Source organism: Phalacrocorax carbo, chromosome 5, assembly GCF_963921805.1.
Source record: "Phalacrocorax carbo chromosome 5, bPhaCar2.1, whole genome shotgun sequence".
In the NCBI taxonomy this organism is placed as follows: domain Eukaryota; kingdom Metazoa; phylum Chordata; class Aves; order Suliformes; family Phalacrocoracidae; genus Phalacrocorax; species Phalacrocorax carbo.
In genome coordinates, this window is record NC_087517.1 from 46,140,762 (window position 1) to 46,164,802 (window position 24,041).

At 46.7% G+C, this 24,041-nt stretch overlaps 1 protein-coding gene across 2 annotated transcripts in view; it reads right to left on the reverse strand.

The window, feature by feature from the left end:
• CD82 (CD82 molecule) overlaps window positions 1-24,041 on the reverse strand; it is a 41,470-nt gene that overhangs the window by 13,496 nt on the left and 3,933 nt on the right. The window contains exons 2-3 of one of the 2 annotated variants that reach the window (XM_064452293.1): window positions 7,565-7,646; window positions 1,916-1,988 (exon numbers count right to left, since the gene is read on the reverse strand). In XM_064452293.1, coding sequence (XP_064308363.1) covers window positions 1,916-1,988; window positions 7,565-7,627 — 136 coding nt within the window. In that variant the 5' untranslated portion in view covers window positions 7,628-7,646. The remainder of the gene's footprint in view (window positions 1-1,915; window positions 1,989-7,564; window positions 7,647-24,041) is intronic. The other variant, XM_064452294.1, reaches the window with a different exon arrangement.

The following is a 24,041-nucleotide window of genomic DNA, read 5'->3' on the forward strand; positions in this document are numbered from 1 at the left end:
GTCCGCTCAGCCGTCATAAAAGTTTTCAAGTGCCTGAGCTGCAGGACCTCCACAGAGCTAGAAAGCAGTTGCTTAGTCAACTTCTCATTAGAAGAAAGAAAAAGGTATCTCCAACTCAAAAGCCCTTTGGAGAAGTGACAGTGGCAGGGGACTGGAGCCATGCTTGCACATCTCACTTGCTATACATCTTGTCTTGCAAGAGAAAGCTCTGCTGGCAAGACAACTCCTGCTCTGTTTGCTGTCATTCCGTGTTTTCCCCTGCACTGGGCAGGTGGCCAAGCAAGTACAACAGGGTCCTTTGGCAGTGGCTGGAGTGCCCTGCTGTGCCAGGCTCCCTCCCTGATGCCTGGGTTACTAAAGCAGATGGAAAGAGAGGCAAGGCATGGGAAAGGAAGTCAGGGAGCAGGGAGAAAGAGCTGATACAGGAAGTCTCCAGGAAGGAAGCTAAATCCTTAAGTGCTCTGTTAGCAGAGATTCTGTGTAAAATGTGATGAAGCAGAGCCAAGTTCAGAGACTCTGTACCTCCACAGGTAGCAGTAACACCCATCAGCCTGGGGGAACAGCTGCTGGCCCACTGGTACCAAATGCACCTCAGACCACGAGGGGTGCTACAAATAGCCATGCCCTTATAAGCTCCTTTTTGGCTGCCTGTATTAAAAGTGCATTTCTGCTCATGCTCCCACTTTATTAACCAACACCCCTTGTTGTGCTTCTTGCCCTTCTAGCACTGCGGTAGCAAGCCAGATGCCACAGCACAACATAAAGAGCAAGCAGCAGTATCTGTGTGTATGGCATTAGTGAGGGTGTTGCCTCCACCCAGCACCTTCCAAAGACAGGCCAGAGTGTTCAGCAGGACTTGGGAGATAAAGCCCTTTGCAGGATCAATGCAGGAGGGAACAGGGCTATGAATGCTATTACTGTTCATTCTCTGGGGCTGCAAGCAGTGTGCAGGTAGCCCTCCTGCAGCACCTGACACTGGTGCCAGAGTCAGCAATTCTGAAGGTAGCAGAGATGGGTAACCAGATCTACCAAACAGAAGAGATGTTTGAAGTCCCCTCTAGGAAAAAAGCACAAAAGAAGCCGAGCTTGTGAAAGGTGGAGCTGAGTTACTAATTTGGTGAGAGTCCACTTACAGCCCTGCAAAGCCCAGGCTCTGCTAAGCCTGCTCAGATTTTTGGTTGTTGCAGAAAACAGACCCACTGTTAAGACAAGTCCATGCTTTTGGCTGACTTGAAGGAAGCTAGCTCCTTGCATGTGCAGCGACATGAAACACCTACGATGGTCAGGCTAAGTATCATGAAGTGTGTGTAATCGAGTATGTTTGTGAAGTCTTAGTGCTCTGGCTTCTAAGACCCACACTTTCTGTCCCCCCCCGATCTACATCCTCTACTGCTTAGGAACAAACATACTGTCTACTTTCAATGTACATGAAGCATTAATAAAACCAGGTACTTTCTTTGGCATTTAAAACAGTCAAATTGAAATAGATCATTTCAGAAAGCAGCAGGAGCATAGGGGACTCACATAGCAAAACAACATTAAGGCATTGGGGGCCTTTGGATACAATGGTAATAAGGAAGCTGTTGTGGAAACACAGAGCATGCAGTGAAAGTAGGATGAAATACTAGTCCCTATGCTTAAGATTAAGAATTTGGATTGTTGGGTGAAGAGGCAATGGTCTCAGTCTGACCCTGGTGTTGTAATCCACAAGACTAGGAGGAATGCTGTGGCTCCGGGGTTGCTCCCTTTCACCCTGTCCCTGAGAGTGTCCCATCTTGCTATACACCATGTTACTGCTTAGGTCACAGACTGTACATAAAAGCATTGACAACCTTAGACTACATCATGATCAAGCACAGCCCTGGACTAGCATCAGTTCAGAAGGAGAAAGGAGATGAAGAAACATGGGTCTTACGTAGAACTGCAATGAAACTGGTTTTGTCGGCCAGAATCCATATTCCACAACCCAGGATCACAGCACCCAGGATCTGAAAGAGTAAGAACAAGACACGTACAGCTGGCTTATTAGTTCAGACAAATAAGAGGCAGTCGCCATTCTCTATGCTTCCAGAGTAAAAACAACCATTCTTTTGCTCTTCCCACCCATCTCCCCCATGGTACTCCTCCCAAAGTAAACAGGATTAGCACGACTCCAGGAAAAGCACCTCAGCCAACTGCACAGGAGCCCCAGGTTCTGCTTGGCAGTCCTTCACACAGTATTTTAGTAGTACATAATGTGGTATAGGAGCACAATTCAAAACAGACTGAGGAAGAGATGCCCTGCTGCTAGAACCTTGCTGTCAGAAGCAAAAGGTAAATGCATTGCTTCTGTGAAGAACCAAGGAAGGACAACAAAAACAAACTTCAAAATCATATGCTAGATTTGTTTGGTTGGTTTGTTTTGGGTTTTTTTTTGTCTTTGTTGTTTTGTTTTTTTGTTTGTTTGTTGTTTTGGGGTGTGGTAGGTTATTAAACAAAAAAAGAAAAAGATAAATCCCTGACCCTAGGGGACCAGGGTGGGAGCCAGCTGGAACCCTCCCAGGAAGGAAATCTTGGTCTTGTCAGGCTCTGTTATAATGTTATAGCTTCAACCCACAAATGCAAAAAACCAGCAGCATTCACTTTGCATACAGGTTCCCTTGAATGAAGTCCTTTACCCGTTCCAAAGCTAAGCTTAGGCATTTTGGCTTGGTCACTACTTCATGCCAGAATACTCCCGCCCTTCAAGCCAACACATCTTACCGCTAACAGAGTCAAGCATTATGAAACATCAGCCACAGTCACCACACAATCTTATCTAGGGCAAGGATTAGTAGAGCAATATGTCCCTGTGAGGACTCAGCTGAATCCAGACATTGAATTGAGAAGACAAGAGACATACAGTTTTCCCATCTCATTTTGAAGGAGGGGAGATGAGAGATGAGGGGGAAAGCATGCTCTGTTTTAGCTTCCAGGTATCACCATGTTTATACTACACTGTGAGGTGTTTGCACGCGGATGACCCCCTAATTAGGAGGATGCACCATTATACCCATAATAAAGTAATTATGCCAAGAAGCTTGTAAGCCTGCAGGTTTGACAAGAAGCTGAAACTTGTACCATTCAGCCAACTAGAAGTGGTAAAGGCTGGAAACCACTTGTGCAAAGATCTAAAACAGACTTTGAAGAAACAAAGTGTGCAAGTAAGATGCTTCCAGAGGACATGAACTGCAAGCAGCAGTTTTTACACCAGCAGGATTTCAAGACAGGATGAAGTGAAATACTAAATAAACCAACAGGGCTGAAGAGACATTGCAATTCTGTGCTTCATTAGAGAAGGTTCTGATGTTTGGGAGACAAGGGAAATGCCAAACCACCACCTGAAGTAAGCTGGCAGAGAGGACTGTATGGACAGGCACTGGCTCTGCATTTTAAAAGTTCAGCTCCTCATATAAAGAAGCTTTTCTGAGCAAAGATAAAGCAATGGTCTGAAGTAAGCTGCTTGCAAGCTTTCCTGGCTTGGCAGAGGGCACAACATGTAGTTAGCTCTGGGGACAGGATGAGAAAGTTGCAAGCAAGTTCCTATCTATGAAGATGGATGAAGAAGACTGACTCAGCTGCAGAAAGCATGTAGCTCTTGTATCCCAGAAGAAAAAAAAAGAAAAAACAAAAAGATAAAAAGACAAGATGCACTAGCAAGAATTCCCCCTTGCCTTATGTGTTCTAACATGCTGCATTACAGCACTTGGTCTGCTGATCAAACTAGAAAGGTCCCTTGAACATGCAACAGCTGTGGCACCTAAAAAATTCCTCTCAAACTCGGTATTGCCAAGAACTGCTGAATTTACAGTTTGAGGCAGTCTCACATTTAAACTATAGTCTTAATACAATATTTGTCTTAACAAAGATGCAAACTGGGCTGTATGTGACATCTCTCTTGGCTCGCTGACCCTGAAATGTCACCTAAGTTTTGCTGTTGCTGACAAAATACAGAATGGCTGCTGAGATGAGTTCCTGGGAAGCTTTTTGTTATGAGGTGCTCAGATTATCCAAGGCCTGTTTTCACACTGATCTTTGCTCTAGCTCACAACTTGTTCGTTTGCCAGGATCTGCTGTAGAAAACACTAAAAGGGGAAGGCAGGGAGAAAATAAACCATGGGGAAAAAACACTGTTCTGTCAACAACAGTATATTTACTTCCTAGCAGGACAGTGTCTCTGCTCAGCATCTTCAGGAATTTGCACAGCAAAGCAAGGCTGCTTCTGCCACTTCAGACCCTCCATAGGAGAAATCACATCTGCCTTCCATACAGTTTAATTCCTCTGCTCCACTGCTTTAAACTCCTGAAGTGGGGGCAGATGTCTCCACTTCACCCTGGAGGTAAAGATTTCACCCCTGATTTCAGCAAGATCCCCTTCCACACCCACACCAGAAGGATGCAGCTCCCTCAAGGCAGGGACAGCAGTTTCCCACAGCAGAGCCAAGTGAAGAGGGGCATGGAGGAACTAAGCAGTGATGGATCTGACTCACCATTTTGGGAAGAGCAGCTGGGAGTCCCTGGCTGTCTTCCCCCAGCGCTGCCCTCCTTCACACTCAGACTGCATGAGGTAATGTTGAGCCTGGCACAGTGGCCAACAGAAAAACTCTTAAACTTCAGGCTTGGTTTTAGGTAGTAGCCCTCTGCTCATTTACAGAAGGGTTAGAAGTAGGACAGACAGCTATATATTCTAAACAAATAGTTCCCAGAGATGGCTGAATTTGTCTCACAGAACTGTTTTCCCTTTAAGGAGAAGCATCTGCTGTGGCCCATGTCTGCTACCCATAAAAGGTAGAGATGTGTTAAGTTTTCATTAAAGAAACCAAGCTTACACTCCAAGCTTATGTTTTTGGCATTTATTTTTTTTTTAGCAAGTAGACAAGCAGTCCAAATAACCTTCTTACCTTTAATCAAAGCAGGTCAAACCCTTCCCTGAAGTAAGGCTCCAAGCCTACTAAATACCAAGTCCCTGAAATACTTCTCACAGACCTCGAGCTGTAAAGGAGTGTTATTTCAACAACTAACCTCTAAAAGAGTCACTAGCATGTCTCTAAAGGCTTAATTCATCAGCTCCAAACATGGCTGGAGAACACACTTCAGACAGCGAGGGCTGGCCTGCCCAGGGTACAATCACAGGTCTAGCTCTAGGTCCAGAGCAGACAGAGCTTTCTCACCATCATTAATATTCATGTCTGTGCAAGCACTCTTCTCGAAAAAACATAGCAGCTCTGGGAAACCAGCATGAGATATGCAACCCAGTCCATGCTGGGAGCTCAGAGTAACTCAATAGAAGCAGTTTCTCTGGTAGATTAATATTGATCTACCACACTGCGTAAGCTCAAGAATCTCTCCCCCATTCAGACCTTGAACCACCATACTGGAAGAAGCTTCTCATGTCAACTACTTCCTATGACAGCAAGAGAGTAATGGATACCACCCTCCTCAACATCTGGCACGTGCAAAAAGCCTGCCATCAGTCAAGGCAGAAGCTCATTCCAAATCTTCACCTAGAGAAGTATCAAGCTCCCCACCAGAACACAGTGGCTTCAGAGACCTCACTTCCACAGAGCAGCCTGAGGGGAAGACAGCACCCATGCTGCCTGCACCACAGACATAGCAAAGAGCTCATTAACGCAGCTTCTACCTTCAGTCAGCACAGACCTCCTCACATTCCACCTTAAAACTCTTTCTCTCCAGGCTCAGCTCAGTACATCTGATCAGCTTTCCCTGAGAGGGGCTGGCTGTTAAACCAGAGTAGGGTGTGAACAGGACAAAGAACAGCTGCTCACAACTTACAATCCAGACAGGAGTGCTCAAGCCTCCAAGACCTGCAGTGGGATTAAGTGCCTGCCATCCTCCCAGTCTTGCAAAATATAGGAAAATGCTTTTCAGTGCAGACATGGGTCAGCCCAAAGCAGTTCAACTCTGCCTCCTGACAGCACAGCTATCCCTGCAGGCTGCCATGAACACGCCTCGCTCAGCAGGGAGGGGAGAGGAAAGCAGCAGCATGGCATAGAGGTGTCACAATGACCACTGATAGCATTCAGCAAAACCAGCGACAATGTTGTAAGACACCATAGTATTTTGGGCTGTCATCTTTCCCCTTTCCTTACTAGGCTGGCTTTCTTGAAAGGAACTTTCTCTATACAGTGATTAGCTAATGAACTTGGACCTAGGCTTGGGGGTAAATGAAGACTAGACAGTGCCCACATACTGGGCTTCAGCAAGACTCACACACTGCCTTAAAAAATGCAGCTCTGCTTCCCAGGGTAGACTGGTTAAGTTATATGTTGCTTAGAAAGTACCACCTCTTCAAGGGAAGAGATGGCCTGGATGCTGGTTCAGAGGACTCCTGCACTAGTAGGAGGACAGGCCTGGACTCCACTGGATTTCTCCTGTCCTTAAAGTAGACCAAATCATACTCTGAAAGATCTAGTGGCACTTGAAAAACATATCCTCGCCCCTCCCTCCCAAGAGTCTTCCCCGTGGATGCTTTGAACACCCCTGACTTTCAGCTATTAGACCAGAGCTAACTACTCTTAGGGTGGAAGCAAAACACAGAGGAAAGAGCCAGCAGAGTAAGCCAAGGGAAACCAGATCCAGACATGCCTCAAGTTCAAGCCCACGTGCCAGCAGCACAGCACAGCCATGCAGGAAGCAAGAGTGAAGCTGTGTGCAGGGACAGAGACCAGAAAGTAGTGCTCACCTTATCGTGCTCCATTTCCCTCCCTGCCCGGCCCTTCCTTCCCTTTATACACTGCACAAAGAGTAACAGTATCAGACAAGCTATTTTCTTGCTGATCTGTGGAAAGCTGAAAAAACTTATGCTTCCTCACTACACCATCCCACTGCTGGAGAGCAGCACCAACAGTACCATCACTGTCCACATGACACACAATATCTAAGCTGCACCAAAGGATGCATGCAAGAATCTGTGGCCCTCCCAGACCCACTCTGATCTAAAAGTAGCTCATCTTTTGCTGAGGCTCACACTTCAAAATAACTGCATACAGTGGGCTGCCTCGTTTCCCTAGGCAAGCCCGCCCCAGTCTCTCCCAGCTCCATTTCAAATGGGGGACTTGGACTAATTCATCCTGTTAAAAATCAAAACCAGCCGTTGGGACTCAAACAAAATTAGAGTTGTTCTTTGAAGCTTGCCTGGCCTATTTAGGATGGCACTGCCATTACTTGTCAGGTTTTGTAGCTTTGCTGATCAGTAGCAGCTCTGTGCTGCTCCAGATGTGGCAAAGAAAGTAGTTACAACTACTTCCCTTCCAGAAAGAACCCTTAACTCCTGTTTTTATTTCATACTGCAAGAAGGGAGCTGTGTGCATCGGAGACAGCAGGTGGGTACTAGGAATGGAGCTGCTCAACATACCTGGGAGCCGCACAGCAGCTCTGATGTCCCTCAGCTTCAGGGATTCCCTTCCTCCTTCCAAAACTCTGGCCATTTTATTTAATGAACACACTGGGCCAACGTCCACAAAACACACCTTTCCAGCTAATTTTAATCTAGGCCTTCTATTCTGCAGATGCCCATGATACTTACAAAGAACAGGAGATTGAAGAGGAAGAGGAAATACTTGGTGACTTTTAGGCAGCCAGACCCCATCTTCTTTTACTTACAGGACCTAAAGTGAAAGAGGAGAGACAACCCATTATGTTAGTAGTGGCAGGTCCTCCAGAAAGTTTCAGAGCACACCCTTACCCTGTGCAGAGCTCTGGATCATCTGATGGGTCTCAGCAGATGCACAGAAAGCATGTGCTCCATAGGCTACCTGGGTTGCCTTTTCAGGGCAGCAGAACAGGACACCACTGTCACTACAAATACAAACAGCCACTGCTACCAAGGTCTCCTGGAGAGTGACAGAGGGCTATCAGCATTTAGTGAAGGGATTTAATCACAAATACACTGCTAATTCCATCACTATTATACAGACTTTGCATTAATAGCATCAGCCAAAACACCAACTCTAGCTACTGCTCCCAGTGGGGAAAAGGGATGCAGTTATCTGAACAAGGAGCTCACAAGGCCAGCTCCCTCCCCCCAAAAAGTCTCAGCTCTTGTGACCCCTAAGCAGCTGAAGGAACACTGAAGAGCAAGGCCAAGGGGTCAATTTAAAAGGCAGCATTCAATCAAGCTTCCTGTGTGTGACTTGGGACCTGATACTTTGACAATGCATGAGAACCAGCAAATCTGCTCCACAGCCACATACGACCAACTCTGCTGTAAAGATCAAGATGGGCAAGATTTCAACAAGTCCCGGTTTCCAAAGCCAACCTCACAAGTTCAAGGCACTGTAGGAGCACTGATAAGACAAGATGCTGGTTTTAGTTTGTTGGTACCAGCCACACAAACCACACATATCCACAGGGTGACTAGCAAGCAATACAGAGAGGGCAAGAGAAACTCCAGGACAGGTTTTTGCCACAGAGAAAAATACTTCACTGTAGCTGAAGTTAACTCTGCTCAGTTACCATGGCTGAAGCCAACGTAAACCTGTATGAGGAGAGATGACAAGGTTGCTCTCAACACTGCCAATTAGGTAGCTTATCAAAAATGAATCCTCATTTGTGCTAGAGGACCTGGGGAGTAAATAGATCTGTATTACTGCAAGCTACTCCAATTCTCACTTGTCTGACAGCAAAGAGCTCAGAAGTTTGAAAAAAGTCCCACAGACCATCCCCACTGCTGGAGTAAGCCTCCTCCTGGGGAAGAAGCACAGCTGAGTAACTCATGAGGACCAGTGGGGGAACGTCTCAGGTCAGCTTTCCTGCTTCTCCTTCCTCCCCCATGCTCAGTTATGTTTCCTGCATAGGCAACAGAGGACATCTAACTTCCTTAAAATTGGCTCTAGCAAGTTCCTTGCTCAGAACAGACCATCCTGCTTTAAGAAGTAACAGCCAGAGGAAGAGCAATACTAGGCTGGGGTCACCAGTCGGGTCTGGGAAGACCCAACCCTAACAGGCAGCAAAGTCAGCAGAGTTCCCTGCTGCCAGCCTGGGTATACCAAGAGTCACCAGAGTCCAGTATGTTCTTTTGTTTCGATCAAAGGCTTTTTCTTACTCCTATTAAATATTTAGGTTAGCTCTGGAGCTAAACTGGTACATGGGCCTTGTTACAACTGGCTAGTCTTCCCACCAAGTAATGGTCACCCTCTGACTACCAGGAGAGGGCATGAGTCTGAACTCTGTGGCTGAAGACAATGCTACTGCACTAACTTCAAGGGATGCCATAATTATAGGCTACACTAAGCCCATCGCTGCACAGCACATGGCAAGATACTACCGAGATGGGAAAGCAGCAAAGAAATACAATCTCAGCCAGGTTGATCTTAAAAATCACATCTATAGAGCAGTCATTGGACCTAAGGAGCTCTTACTGCACTGCCAGGTTAGCATCATCTCAGTCACTTTTTATTCAGTTAACTCCTCAGGTCTGAGTTTATAGATCCAGTGGCACCCAAAAGCAGGTCCTTCAAATTAGCCAGGGAAAGTTCCTCTAATAATTTCTGGTCTGTACTTACACCAAATATCAAATATACAGCATCCCATTTCCACTCCCCCTTGGTGCAGCCACTGGCTATGAGCTGGTTCTGTTCCAGCACTGATGTACTATGCAAAGCTGTATCACAACCAGCCTATGAAAAGTGAATTTTTACCCTTGGTTAATGACAGCAAATTTATTCCATAAGCCTCACTAATGTTAGAGCAACTCTCCTACCATAAAATGTGTGACACCAAGCTGGCATACAACAGTTATAACCCACTATAGGGCACAGACTACTGTGCCCTTTAATATGAGCTCAGAAAAGGAGTGAGTATTTGAGCAGAGACAGCACAAACATCACTTCCTTCAAACTGCATGCTCCTCGCCTTTACTCTAGAGGGGATACATTCTCTTGGGCTGTTAATCCTGGCAGGTACCAACACTTAAGACTGCGCTTGGAGAGGATAACTAAGACATAAGTTCTCCCATCCAGCTGGCTTGCTTACTGGCTTCACCATGAACACATATCCTCTTAATAGCATCACAAACTGGAGCCTGGCAGTTGTCAGGGTCTAGAAACTTGTCTCAACATTGTTGGCAGGCAAGGTTCACTACTAAAGCCTGATCACTACTGCAGCTGAGTGGTACAGTTTAATCACCAAGGTTGACCCAGCAGGAATGCACGCCCCATTATCTCAGAGTACTTGTCCTCCGCACATATGCCCAGGCCCAAGGCTGACTGGCAACATATGGGGGGGGCTCAGACCCCCTAGAACTTTCAAGCACCTTTTAGTGACAGTACTGGGCATTTGCGCCACTGCAGAGTGGGAGGCAGGCATATGCAGAACAGTTACTGACTATGCAACAGAGCAACCTTATAACAGGGGAAACCAGCAGAGACGACAGGGGGCGCATTCTGGAACATCTCCCCCTCCACCGGCTTCAAAGATGCATCAGACACTTTGACTCCCTGCCTGGACCAGATTGACTGCTGCAAATCCGTGGTGACAGCTATCACAACAGTCCCACTCTCTCCCTCTCGTTCCCTTTTCCACCTTTTTTTCCTCTCTTTCTTTGCTTTTCTCTCCTGTATCTATTTCTGGCCAAATAAAGTGACTTGGCACTTGACTCCATTTTGAGTCTTAATTCTGTTTGAGAATGTAAAAGGAACCAGTCACGATAACACATTGGAGTTAATCAAAAGTTAAGTCCAGCTGCCCCCAACCTCCCAAAATTACCTGAGGTCGGTTAGAAAGCAAGGGGGTTTAACCTCTGCCAAACTGTTCAACCCAACGGTGGGTCTTGACAGCAGTCTAACCAGAACATTGAGGCAGCCAGGTCCCTAGGTGATAATGAATGTCTGTTGTGGGGGATAAAAGTGTTTTTCTACTCCTCAACTTAGCCAAGAACTAAGCTAGATAATAACCTCCTGCACAAGGCATTGGACTTCTTACCTTAAGATGTCCAGTCCCAGGTGCAACCCTCCTTATTTTCAGGCTGCAGGGACAACTCCCAGTACTTGCTGATTTGTTTCCTAGCACTAAGTAGTCACGTGCTGCCTGTTTCCAACTGTCCACACTGCTTTGATTAGTCAGGAAAACATAAATTTGCAGAGCTGTTAGGATGTTTACAATAGTTATCTAAGATAACTAAGTAGTCCAACAAGTTGAGAAGAGCACGTGTGGAAGAAGACATGCTTGAGGTGACATGTGTAAAAGATTGCTTACAGGGCTCTTCTGCTCCTAGCTATTTGTTAAAGGTATATCATCTTCAATGTTTATTAAAAACCCCAAAACTTAACTATGCATTACAGCATTATGCACCGTTCTCCTCTTGCCACAGGGAGATACACCTCTTTTGTGGCTCCTAGCCATAAAGCAATTGAAAGTACAGTTTTAAAGCCAAAAGGGAACGAGGTTTTTAAGCTTTTGCTCTGGGCTTTTAAGACACTTTAGGGATCCACATACTGAAACATTACAGATTTTCCAATTCTTCTGCTATCCTTAAGAAATTAAACTTACTTTTGTTCTCTATGTTAAGCATTAACTCCTCAAAACCCTATCTTCTGAAATTGCAGTCACAGAACTAGCAACACTGCCACACAGCAGCTCAAAGTTTGAGATGGGTCAGGTTTGGCAGTAGATGAGCTTGTAGTTATCACAATGGGGCATATCCACAGGTCATTTGCCAGCAAAGAGCTGGCTTAAATACCAAGTCTTGCCAGCCACTACTGCCTGTGGACTGTGGCAGTCAGAGCTGACCATACGCCTTTTGAAGTTGGTCAACTTTTGAGCCTTAACATCCTGCAGCAACATGTGCAAAGGTTTAATACATGAAGTTTGCAACTTTCAAATTCCACTGATTTTCTACAGCCATTTCCTCCTTTTCCTCTCTACCCCAACTGCTTTTGAGCATTTGAACTTCCCTCCCCAAGCAGCCACACCCAATCTTTTCAACAATCCTGCCCATATGCCACCAATTTTTCCCTGTCATTCTCCAGCTTGATGCCAACTCTGCAGAGGGTTTCATAAGAGACCATACTGTCAACTTGCAGAGTAGTGTTTCTCCCAGCATCTCATTTCCCATCCTGAAAGATATGTAGGATTATTTATGCACATCTATCAGTTTGCTGCTTTGAGGCACTACTGCCATAAAAATTTGGTTGTCAACACTGTCTGGTCAGCTCCTGTGCAGCTGATCCTGCGTCTTTCTTAATATCAGCCCCAGGACCTGAAGGGAGAAGTCCAGGAAGCATCAATTGATCCAGGACCCCAGGGTTCCCCATAGGGAAGGAACAGGATGACTCTGCACAGGCTAAACCAGCATCACAGGATGACTTTATGCCCCCTCAAATTCTCAGGCCTGTCATTTTCCCAGCAACAGCTACGACAAGACCAGTATGTGGAGCATAAAATCCAGGACACGTGTGTCTGAGGAGAGGCAGACAGAGGCCTGCTTTGTTAGCAACAGCAGGAGTCCCATCATAGCTCGGAGATAAATTTATTTTTGCTACAGGAGCCTGCGATACTCCCAGCCCCCTCCCACAAAAGGTGACCATGGAGAAGGGCAGGCGATATAAGGAGGGCCAAACGCCTCTGCCTCCTGGTCTCACCACCAGTCGGTGGGGCAGGAAAGGGAACACTCATGTACAGATGCTATAGTCACATCAGTCAAGGGGCAGAGAAGCTAAGTTAATTTTTAATTGCAATTCTCTCAGGAATTAGATCCTGTACTGCCTTCACCTAGCAAGCACTGCATGTTTGGTGCTCACTGAGGTTTATGATACTTGGCTCAGGCTTATGATGTACATGTCTGTGCCATGCAGCTCCGCCAGTAAGAGCTCAGCCTCCCTCCACTGCACCGCCCTTGCTCTTGCAGTGTGGGTTTCTTCCTGATGAGCTCCAGCAGCTGAAGCACCTCAGCTGCCAAGTTACTGTACAGCACAAATAAGGGGCTCATTTATGAGCATGGTAAAAGAAAGAGACAAACAGGAACAACCTCAAAAAACAGAGTAGATCAGTTGTGGAAATCACCATCTCAGTACATTTACAGGCAAGTGCAAACTTCCTGCAAACCCTCAAGGAGGGCACACATGCTCCTAAAAGCAATGAGCTCTGAAGGTCAGCCCCAATACTCCAAATCAAGTAGAAAAGTGTTCACATTTGAATGCATTTACATAGCCTGGAAGATGCTGTCCCCTCTCCCCCAGACCTCTTCCTTAAGGAAAGGAAACGATCAGTTACAAAGAAGCTGCAGGTTGTTTCTACATACTTTGGCCAGTTACTCTCCACTACCACCCCTCAGGCTCTAACCCCAGGGAGTGTAAAACAAAGGCAGACTCAACCACATGTGCTGCTACTAGCTTTTACCAGGCTAGGATGAGGTCAAACCAGCACCAGCACTAGTTTCCCCCTGTCCCCAGAAACACATTGAAGGCCCTGTATTGCTGGCATACCAGCTCATTTCTGCTATCACTCCTGCCTGCCAAAGTACAAACTTCCAACTTGACAGACACATAGATGCAGCAGCCAGTGCTGCGAACTAAGGTTCTGCAGCATATCCTGAAGCTTCTGATCCTTCACAGCTTGCCTCTGATGTGGCAGGTGGGATCTTCAGATGAAAGTTCGGCTTGTCCACTGAAGCAACCTCCAAAGGCATTGGAAGAGGCTGCCCAGAGAGGTGGTGGAATCACCATCCCTGGAGGCATTCAGAAAACACGTAGACATGGCAGTTCAGGACATGGTTTAGGAGGCATGGCGGCGCTGGGTTGACAGTTGGACTTGATCCTGTGAAAGCAGCCTCCGCTGATCACGAGTACTGCACGTGCTTCCTGACAGAGCAGGCAAGCCCCACCTTCCCCATGCCTACCCAAGCCTTGTACATTGCAACAGTTTGTTTCCCTTGAGATACTATTACCGGGCTGGGCTTTGAAAATCACTAAAGCTCTCTCCGATCTGGTCTCACTTACCTGCCTTCTTTTCACACAACAGTGACCACGGTTAGCTGAGCTCATTTGTAGACAGATCAACCAAGAAGCCCTGGAGGAGGAGCTCCCACTGATGGAGTCAGGCTCCCTATGATGAAAGCAATGAGCACCTGTCTCTAGGAGGGGATCAGCAAGCTGCTGGTTCCATAAAGATGTTTATCTACACACTAATTTGCATGATGTTAAGGCCATTTTGAAGGCTAGTGCAGTTACTTTTTACAGTATTATCCCAATCCAGAAACCAGAGCTACGTTAGCACTGAACAGGTTGCCCAGAGAGGTAGTGGAGGCCCCATCCCTAGAATCATTCAAAGTCAGGTTGGATGGGGCTCTGAGCAACCTGATCTAAAGATGTCCCTGCTCACTGCAGGGGGGGTTGGACAAGATTATCTCCCCTCCAACCCAAAGCTTTCTATGATTTAAGATCACCCACATACCAGGATAGAGACCCACAAAAGCCAGCTGGGGATCAGAAGTTGCTCACTAAATGGTCACTTCCCCTTCCAGCTCCAAGCCAGACACCTGCAGGCAGGATAGGCTGGAGAAGGAGCAGCCCAGGCAGCCATGATCTTTAACAGCAGGGGAGGAAACAGCTTATCTTTTGCAGGATTTTAAGTCCTTGCACCACAAAGCCCAGCTGCCGGGAATGCTTCTCTATCCGTGCACGTGAAGAACAAGAACTTGGCAATCAGGTCTCCCGGTCATCAGTGATGAGACAGGACAGCTTCACACAACAGTACCAGTTAATAAACAGTTAAGTCTCCTGCTCACCAGGTACAGCACTGCCCTCAGGGCAGAGACTGCAAGTTAAAGCCATGTTAACATAGAAAGAATATCCAAAGGAATTAATCTTGTTGACATAATATTCAAAGGCCTGGTAAGTACATCTTCTCTCTGGCAAGCAAATAACTGCAGAGCCAATGAATGACCCAGGTCTGAATTCACTGAACTTTTCTTTAAGCTCCACTGAGATAATACCAGCTGTGTAATGACCTTGAAAACATAAACAAGATCATGTTTGTCATGGAGATTTTCCAAACAGCAGCTTTTCTAAAGTTACAATGGAGGATTTGAGGGAAAAGCCGGATCCTAAAATTAAGGCTGCTAATTAGGGTTACCTCTCAAACAGGCCACACTTGTGGATGCAGAGATTATTTTTATTTTTGTTTGTGTGTGCATGTGTCACTGATTCAGCTACAGGTTCTTTCTGAAGGAAAGTGTCAGGACAAGGTAGAAAAGTGTATTTCTGCATAATACAAACTTTGGAAACAGAAGAGAAGAACAAACGTGGAACAAACTCTCTTATTCCATCTACTCTAGAGACAGTTGCTTCTCAAGCAGAACCAATTGCCTTGAAGCTAGACAGATAGTTTGAGGGCTAAGCATAAAGTCAGAGATAGCAGCATAGCTACATCAGCCTGAAACCTGCAGCACGATACTTAATTGTCCACAAACTTCAATCTCACCACTTAGGAGTGCAGACATGTATGGTGAGTGACACTCTTACATGAGCCTCTGCAAGACATTTGTAAGCCAGAGGCTCACATGTGCATGCAGTCCCTGCACGTTTGCTATCCCTTGATTAAGGGGAGCACGCTAAAGCAAGGCAATAGTTGGCTGCAAGTACTGCAGAACTATCAGTAGAAAGACTGGATTTCTCAGAAAGCTAGTTGAGCTTCTGAGCTTCTCAATTGACACTGCAAAGGTAGATTTGCTTCTGGTACACCTAAAAGATATTAAGCTTTTCCATTTGACTTAGGTAGTTAGTATACTATTGGTGTGTATAATCTGACAAGTGACAGTGTCATCCAGTGAAAGCCTGGATTAGAAAGCACTCGTAGGACTACCTAGGATGGCAGAGGTTTTGCAACATGTTCTACCACAGCAAGCACATGTTCTGCATTTTGTAGAAAGGAAACGAATATTTTAGAAATGTACTTCTGATGCAAGGGGAAGTGATTAGATATTTATAAACCCCTATCATACCGTTGAAAAAACAACTCAGTTTGGTATCAGAGAGCAGCACAGGTTTTAGAAGTGCCCATTATCATCTCTCTATTTGCTAGGGGTGCAATCAGGTTTTAAGAACATCTGGACTTCACACATCAGTTTGAGAGCCGACATTTAAGTAGGTCTTCAGTCCCTACAACTGGCAAATTGAGAAAGGTCTTTGCTCTTTTCAGTCTCATGCTTGCACAGCATAACAGTATTTGCAGGACAGTATTTCTCCTATTTAAGCAAATCTTTCCATTCAGCAAGACCAAAGATAAAAGTCTGCCCAAAAAATGGAAAGAAAAAAAAATATAAAAACCCCACAACCTGTTCCAGAAGTCATTTGGTTTCCCTCTCCCCTTAAAAAAAAAACAACCCTAACAAAAACCGAAGCAACTTACCAGAAAAAGCAGACAGAAGAAAAAGCCAAAAGTACAGTTTACTGGACTTTTTTTTTTGATTACCTCATACTAGAATTAATTTGCACAACAATGCTGCAGGTAGGGTCCAGAAAGAGGTCTGCACACTGACTAAAGCCAGCATAAGGTGCAGTAAAAATACATAGTTTTCACAAAACTGGTCGGGCAACTCTGTCGCTTGACTACACTGGCTCTTTAATGGCTCCAAAACCGAGGCCATCTCAGCTTTGTTTTCTGCAGCTGGAGCTGTTACACTGTAAACTTAACCTCTGAAATGGATGCCTCTGCCAGCTCCCCCGCCCACAATGGGTGCCTGTGTGCCAAAGGCAGTCCCCCGTGCTGGCTTGCCCCACGCAGGAGCGAAGACCCTGAGCAGGACCTACACCCCAAAGCACAGCAGGGTGACCAACACAGACGAGCAGCACCCTGCTCATGCTCAGGTAAGCTTTTCCCCAGCATGGCTCTACAGTGGGCAGAGGGTGCTACTAAGCATTTGCCATTGCTATCTGAGTCATCAGACTGGCAATCCCTGGTGCAAGTACATGCACAGGACGGGTTCCCAAGCCTCCTTTCTCATGCAAGCAATGCCTTGGAGGTCAACAGATCTCTGAGGAGCTGCACAATATCCCTCCCAATGCCACTCAGCTTAGAGATACCTTCCTGAGACCCAGCAGCCTGCCCTGCCTCTGAAAACACCCAAAGGCGACCACAGTCCAGGCAGGAAGAAAGACTTAACACAAGCTTTTTTTCTGTCTTACGAGACACCACCAGAGACTGCCAGACTGACATAACAGCCAGGTAGCATAGTTGATTTTTATCTTTTCTGCCTCCTCCTCCCATAAGAAGGAAGAGGTCAAGGTCAAGGACTTTCTACGGTAAAGTTCCCTTTCAAAACAAACTGCTTTTCAGTTACTTCTATTTTCTCAGATGGTAGGTCAGATAGCTACTGCGTGTTTAGATTCAGCACACCCATGCCAAAAATGTTTCTGAGAAGTCACAGCATCTGCCTGAACTGGGAAATGAGGCTTCCTATTCTTTTGGTTCTTTCCAGGAATTAGCAGGATGTAGTAAAGGTGCAGAGGGAGTAGTTTTACTTCAAGGGCAGGAAGTTTTCCCCAGCATAGCAACCTAAACAGCTATTAAACACCCTCTCTCTCCACCTCCCCTCTGCCTGTAGAGCCTTGGGACCTCACCCCTCTTCTCCACAGACAAGGGGGCAGGTCTGAGCAGAGCCCAGGCACCAGCTCTCAGCATGGGAAGGAAGTTGAGCCCAGCTAGACTTATGCACTGCCATTCCCAGCAATAACAGGCTCTCCAGTAGTTCACTCCATAGCTGAAGCCAGATACTGCTAGAAGCCAAGCGGTAGAGATCACCTACCAGAAGAGAATAGGAGGATGAGCACTCCCTCATGCTTCTCAGGCTAAGCTTCTAGAGGAGCTGGGACACACTGCCAAGATAGCCAAGTGCTCACCAGAGCATGGAAGTCCCACACTGCTGCAGGACCAGCCCACTGGACAATGCAAGTGTCTTCTGGCACCAGGATTCTTCCCAAGACCTCGCCCCCCTAGGGTCCATCCACATGCTCTTAAGTAGCAGAAAGGAAGAAAAACACCCCACAAACACACCACAAAACAAACAGAGAAGAGACCTTTGGCTTGTTATTCCCAACGATTATGAAGCTTTAGAATTATGTCAGCTTTCTTCAACAACAGAAGACAGAGGCTATTAGTCTACTTTAATCATATCTCATGCTTTGCATCAGGTCCTTTGCTGATAGCAAGGCACTGATCTCAAGAAGCAGAGGTTTTAACTCTTCAGCCCTACAGATCAAGTGGAGCTAGAAGACTACTGCAGACCAAACACAACCAAAAAGTCACAGAAGTCCAACTGGCACAGAAAAGTGCCTCAGCCCACAAAGGGATGCATCTTTTGGCCTGTTCACAAAAACAGTCTCTTTACTATTTGTGATCTCGGGAATCTTCTTTTTGCCAAATACACCATTTGCTGATTGCAGCACTCTCGCTATTTAGCAGCTGTCTGTACGCCTGTGGCTACTGAACCACTCCTGTTACCCTGCTAGTACATTGGCACTGTTACATGTGATTCTAGAGCAGAAGACCAGCAGCTGTAATCATCATCCCTCCTCAACAAGGTCTGCCCTACCATAGCCACAGCCCCTCCACTCTACGACCTAAAGGACCCCATTGCAGGGCTGCCAGTACCCAGAGTCAGAAGAACAGGACTCCTGCTAGATTCTCATGGTATCTCCCAGACACGTATATCTGGGAGGACAAGGAAAGCAACTCAAAGCTGTTTCCTACAAGTAGACAGGAACAGCTAAGTGAGAGGTCTCAAGACTCAATGGTATGGAGCCATTCGCACAACAGCAGTGCCACAGCCATAAAAGCTTACTGTCAGATGCAGCCTCTGCCCTCACTGCCCTCAGAGAAGCTCTACTACCCATCAGACCATGCCAGGGTCACACAAGACCCCACACCCTGCCAGCGCCTGGTCTCCCCACTGGTAAGATGAGCACCATCACAGACACTCCGAGGATGAGCATTTCACAACATCCTAAGTTTCACGTCACAGATACCACTTGGCACCATCAGTGGGCATGAACGAATAGAGAAAGCCAGAACTATTAAAAAAAAAGCTTCAAAGGTCTGCCTCAAGGAGCCCCTCTTTCCAAAATGATGATTTAGAGAGGGCAGCAGGGCAAGAAAAGCCCTAAAGTACAGGAGTTTAGAGCACAGATGTTTTGAGTCCCTTCTACTCAAAATTATCCGCCTGCAACTACATTTCCCCCCCGCCCCAATATCAATGTAAATAATACAAATGGTTTCACATTTGTAACTGGCAGAACCTGGCCACAACAGCCAAACCCCTTACTGGTCTGATCACTCTGAGGATGCAGCTCAGAAGCTATTTCATGCTTTACTATGGAAGTCGGTCCCAGCAGGGGTTGCTGTACAGTCTCCAAGATGTACAGCAGCATTGCCTATCACTTCTTCCTTCCACCTTCACAGTGCAGTCTCCTCACTCCAAGCCCTTCCTACAGGAGGAAGAAAGAGGAAAAGCAAGCTGCACTGTACGGCAGTAAAGGGCAGCACTGTGAGGAGAAAAAGTAACACAGCACAAACTTTTACAGAAGCTGCAATGAAGCCACTTTATTCCCAGCCTAAGCATTTTAGGAAGTTAAATGCCACAATAAGAAATCTCAGCAGACAAAGCTGGAAAACAAAGGGGACCTCTAGAAAACACTTAGCCAGCTGGAAGAGATGCTCAAAAGGTTTTAGTTTCACTTCTGTGAAGACTGTCCTGGAGGCTGAGGCAGACCGCAATACATGCGGGTGTTTTGCTACCCTGCTGACTGCTGCTTTACCAGGCAGGTAATCCCAGCAGACTTAATTGCAGCAACTTAATTTGAGCAATGTGAGAACATTACTCAATTATAGACTTGCCACCTTCAGTTAAGACAACCAACCCAGCCTTCCGAGCACCACATGCTCAGGTTATGGACAGGGCTGCTTCAGGGCAACAGGAACAGCCATATGGGATAAGTTCCCAGGAATTTGGCAGTTAAAATAGACCACAAGACTTCGAAAAGCTGGATCTGTTTTGGAGAAAGGAGGGGCCTCCTTGGAGTCTGCAGCTCTATGCATGGCAGTCTGGAAAACAGGTTCAGCTGAACCCAAACCAAGGGAGGCTGCGTGGCCTTTTCTACTTCCTTGAAAGGGTCTCCTGTTCTAAATTTAGAGCACAAATATTTCAGGAGACTACTTGATGAATCAATGCTAGAAGAATTAGATGGAAAAGAGTAGTTCAGAGGTATTTATTTTAAAAAGACAGAACTTTTATCCAGAATAACTAACTGATTTACAGATATGAGATGTAAAAGCCTCAATGCAGAGAGATAAATGCTCCTATTGGGGGTGGGGGGGAAGCAGGGCTGTTTCATCTTTAATTAGTGAATCGCAATTGAGGCTAAGATTACTTTTTAATAGGGCTGGAGACACTTCTTCCTTGCCTCTTGTCCCACCACATTGTGCTCTTTCCCCCACAGCCTGATCCAGAGGCTGTTTCTACTTCACATCAGTTCTACAATTCTTAATCAAGCCAAACGTACTAATAACAAAATTACAGCAAGGTGTCTCACACATGCTACCTAGAGCTGTGACACAAGACTTCCTCTGCTCCCAGGATACTAGCACAGCAGCTTGAAACCCAGCCCAGCAAAGCCCAGTTGGAGGAGGAGCAGGCAACAGGAGGCTGCCATCAGGAGAGCCACCCAACGCAGGACGCCAGGGCTCTCCACCGAGCCCCTGGGCACAGGACTAAGCAGAGAGCACCACAGGAACACAGCTGCTGACCCAGCTCAGCTTGCACACAACTCCACAGGCTGTTCCTTCTGACAGGAAACACCCTCTGGCAAAAGCTGTCTCTCTTCTAGGCAAAAAAGGAGCAACTATTTAGGTTCCCATGGGACAACACTGGGTACATGGTCATCTACTTGCATACACACTGGTAGGCTTGCAGCTGACAGCTGAGCTGGGAAGAGGTTTCCCATCTGCCTGAAGCTACACAAAGCAGGAAGTTACTGTTTTACTACAGATCAAGCCTAAACCACCATGACAGCCACCAAAGCTGCAACATGATGGATTGGGAATGAATGCAGAAACATGCAGGCTCCGAGATCATCAGCAGGACTCCTGCATCAAATCAAAGGAGCCTTTAAGGTCTTGGACTCAGGCATTAAAGCAGCTTGCTGCTTCTCAGAATAGCCCTCACTTGAAATGGCCTCTTCTGCCAAGGTAGCAGCCAGTTTGATACCACTTTTGACATTAAGAAATTCCCATGCAGTTTTGGAAACGGCATTTTGGTCACCCCAGTTTCATTCCAGGAAACTGCAAGTTACAACACCTCCCCCAGGGCGTGGGCAGGGCGTGGGGGCAAGAGGGAACTCTGACTTTTCAGGTCCCCTCACATCAGGCAGGAGAGGTGCCAGTGGCCATGGACGTCACCTCCCACCCCTTAGGAGCAGGCACAACCACCCCCATTTTAGTTGCACTCAGACAAGGTGTTATCACCCCTGGAGGATCCAGTGGGAGGGATCTGCTGAGCCCTGTTGCAGGCAGAGCAGCCACCTCCAGCAGGAAGTCCGACAGAGTGGCTGGGGCCCAATTGCAAGGCTGGCCTGCCCCACAGGGCCCCGCTCCCCCTCACCAACAGCCTCCAGGAACCTCCACTGTATCTGCAGCCTCCCCCAGCTCTTGTGCAGCAGACGCCTTGAGAGCAGAAAAAGAAGCACTGTGCCTTTAACTTGTTTCACATGGCTCACCAGGGCTTCGCTGCACAACTGTGATCTAGCACTGTCCTGCACAGCAGCTGCCCAGCAGAAGTCTTCTCTAATTAAAAAAGCTTCCTTCAGGAATAGGCAGATTTACTACACAGCTCAGAGGGGTCTTTAGGAATAAGATGTGCAGTGTCTCTGCAAACCTGCGTTAGAAAGGGACCTGAATACAAAGAAGAGCCCAGCAGATTCTTAGACTGTTGGGAAAGTACATCCAGGCAGCTCAGTTTTGCCTGGTTGGGTTTTTTTTCCCCAGAAGGGACTTCAGAGATTACCGTAATTAGAACTGCTGCCTGCCTTTTAAGCCACAGTTTCTTCAAGCATCCAGCACAGATGCTGTAAAATAGTTCCCATCTCTGCTTGGTCAGTGCAAAATTCAAGCAACAGCGGGGCGGGGGAAACAGCCTTGCTAACCTGCAGGTCAGCAGCCTCCTCAATCTAAGTCCAGTCCAGTATTCTGGATTCGCACTTCTGTATGAATGGGGAGCCTAGCTCTGTGATCACAAGACACGGAAGACAAGGAGTGAGGGGACAGGAAACAGATTTTACTTAGTAAAGCACACTGGGAAGTTGAGGACATTCCAGCAAAGCCACTCAAGACTGACTCATCACCAGCAGCTTCAGGCCATGCTGACACAGGGCAGACACATGACTGGCTCCACAGCGGTCAAGAGAATGCTTCGATTACGCCACACCACCAGCATGAAACAAAGCCCAGAACCAACATACAATTATAATTGCAGTACTAGAGATGGTGTCCTATCACCAAAGCAGCCAGAATGGCACCCTTTGATACAAAGGGTACTCTACAAATTATTTGATTACAAGCAGAAAGGAGATGAGAAGAGCAGTCTGTATGATGCCTTTTGAAAGCAGGCACATTAGTTCTTGGGACCAAAGTACAAAAAACCACTCATATTGACACCTCCCTTCAATTCCTGTCCTGTATTCCAAGTAATGATAAGGAAGCCATTTGCAGGACCGAGGAAGAATCAGAAGAAAAATCAGGTAGGAAGGCAATAAGACATTCCCAACACATATTTTTGCCTCTGAGACTAGAGCACCTAGAAACTGAAATGCCATGAAAGATACAGAAACTTCCTTGGAACAGTCTAACTAGAGCACCAAGCCATTTTGTGCAATAGTAGAGCTCCTCTAGTGAATTTAGACTTCACAGCTGATTCCCAACCCAAATGATAATCATCTGTGACAGGAGACACCCTTTCTGGGTGTTAAGGATTTTCACATATTATGGGATGATGGCAGCAGTCCTTGCAGTCCCTGCTAAGATATCACTTCCACACCTGCCTCGCATGCCAGTCCTGAAGTCCCACACCAATACAGGGCAGTTTGTGATGCCACAGCCCCCCAGTAAAGAAAACATCTAGAGGCAGCTCACTCCAAACTATGCCAGTCTGGTGTGCGGGCCCAAGCAAAGTAAGGGTCCTGGAGTGGGTTACTTTTAAAACTAGACAGACAATTTACTGCACGAAGCCTCTCCCGTAAAGGCAGGAGCTGAGGGCATCAAGCTCCCATGTGGCCCCTTAACCTCATCCCAACAAGAGCACAGAAACCTCACGGATTGCAGAGGTGGTGGCCAAAGGAAGGTGCTGGTGGAGGATATGGCCACATCCAGTGGCCATAACCCCTTTTCAAGGGTAGAGGTGAACTCTGGGCAACAGCCTCCTTCGTTCCTAATGGGTAAAACTGCTTTACAGCAAGTTCAGACCCAGCTGTGCAAATCCCTGTAAGCTAGTTCCTCTCCCTCCCCTTTCCCAAACTACCTCCATGACAATGGATAAGAAGCAGCAGCAGAAGGGACCAAAGGTAGGCCCTGACTCCAGCTGTGTTTGGGAAGGTCAGCTCAGCTCAAGATGCACGCTGCAGCTCCAACAGCTCATCCCTTCCTTTGCTTGCAGAGACCATCCTCAGACTGAAGCAGAATTATTTTTGCCTGAAAGGGGACTCTCTATTACATAACTTCCAATCTCCAGGCTGCTGGATATCCTAACATATATAGCTCGTCCCAGATCAGCATCTCTCCAGGACAAATGGCCACGGGATTATCGCCATACTAGAAGAGATCAGTGATCTGCTTACAGCCCAGCAACAATTTTGCAGTAGAGGTTAAAGCACTTTCATGATGCACCTTTTTGCTCAAGGCTGCACTGCAAAGAAACTGAAACAGCACCACCCTTAACAAATGCCACCAGTCCTTTGCCCTTGTGCAAGGTTCCTGGTGGCACAGGAGAGCTGACCCTTTCTAGCTCCTGAGCTTCTTAAAGA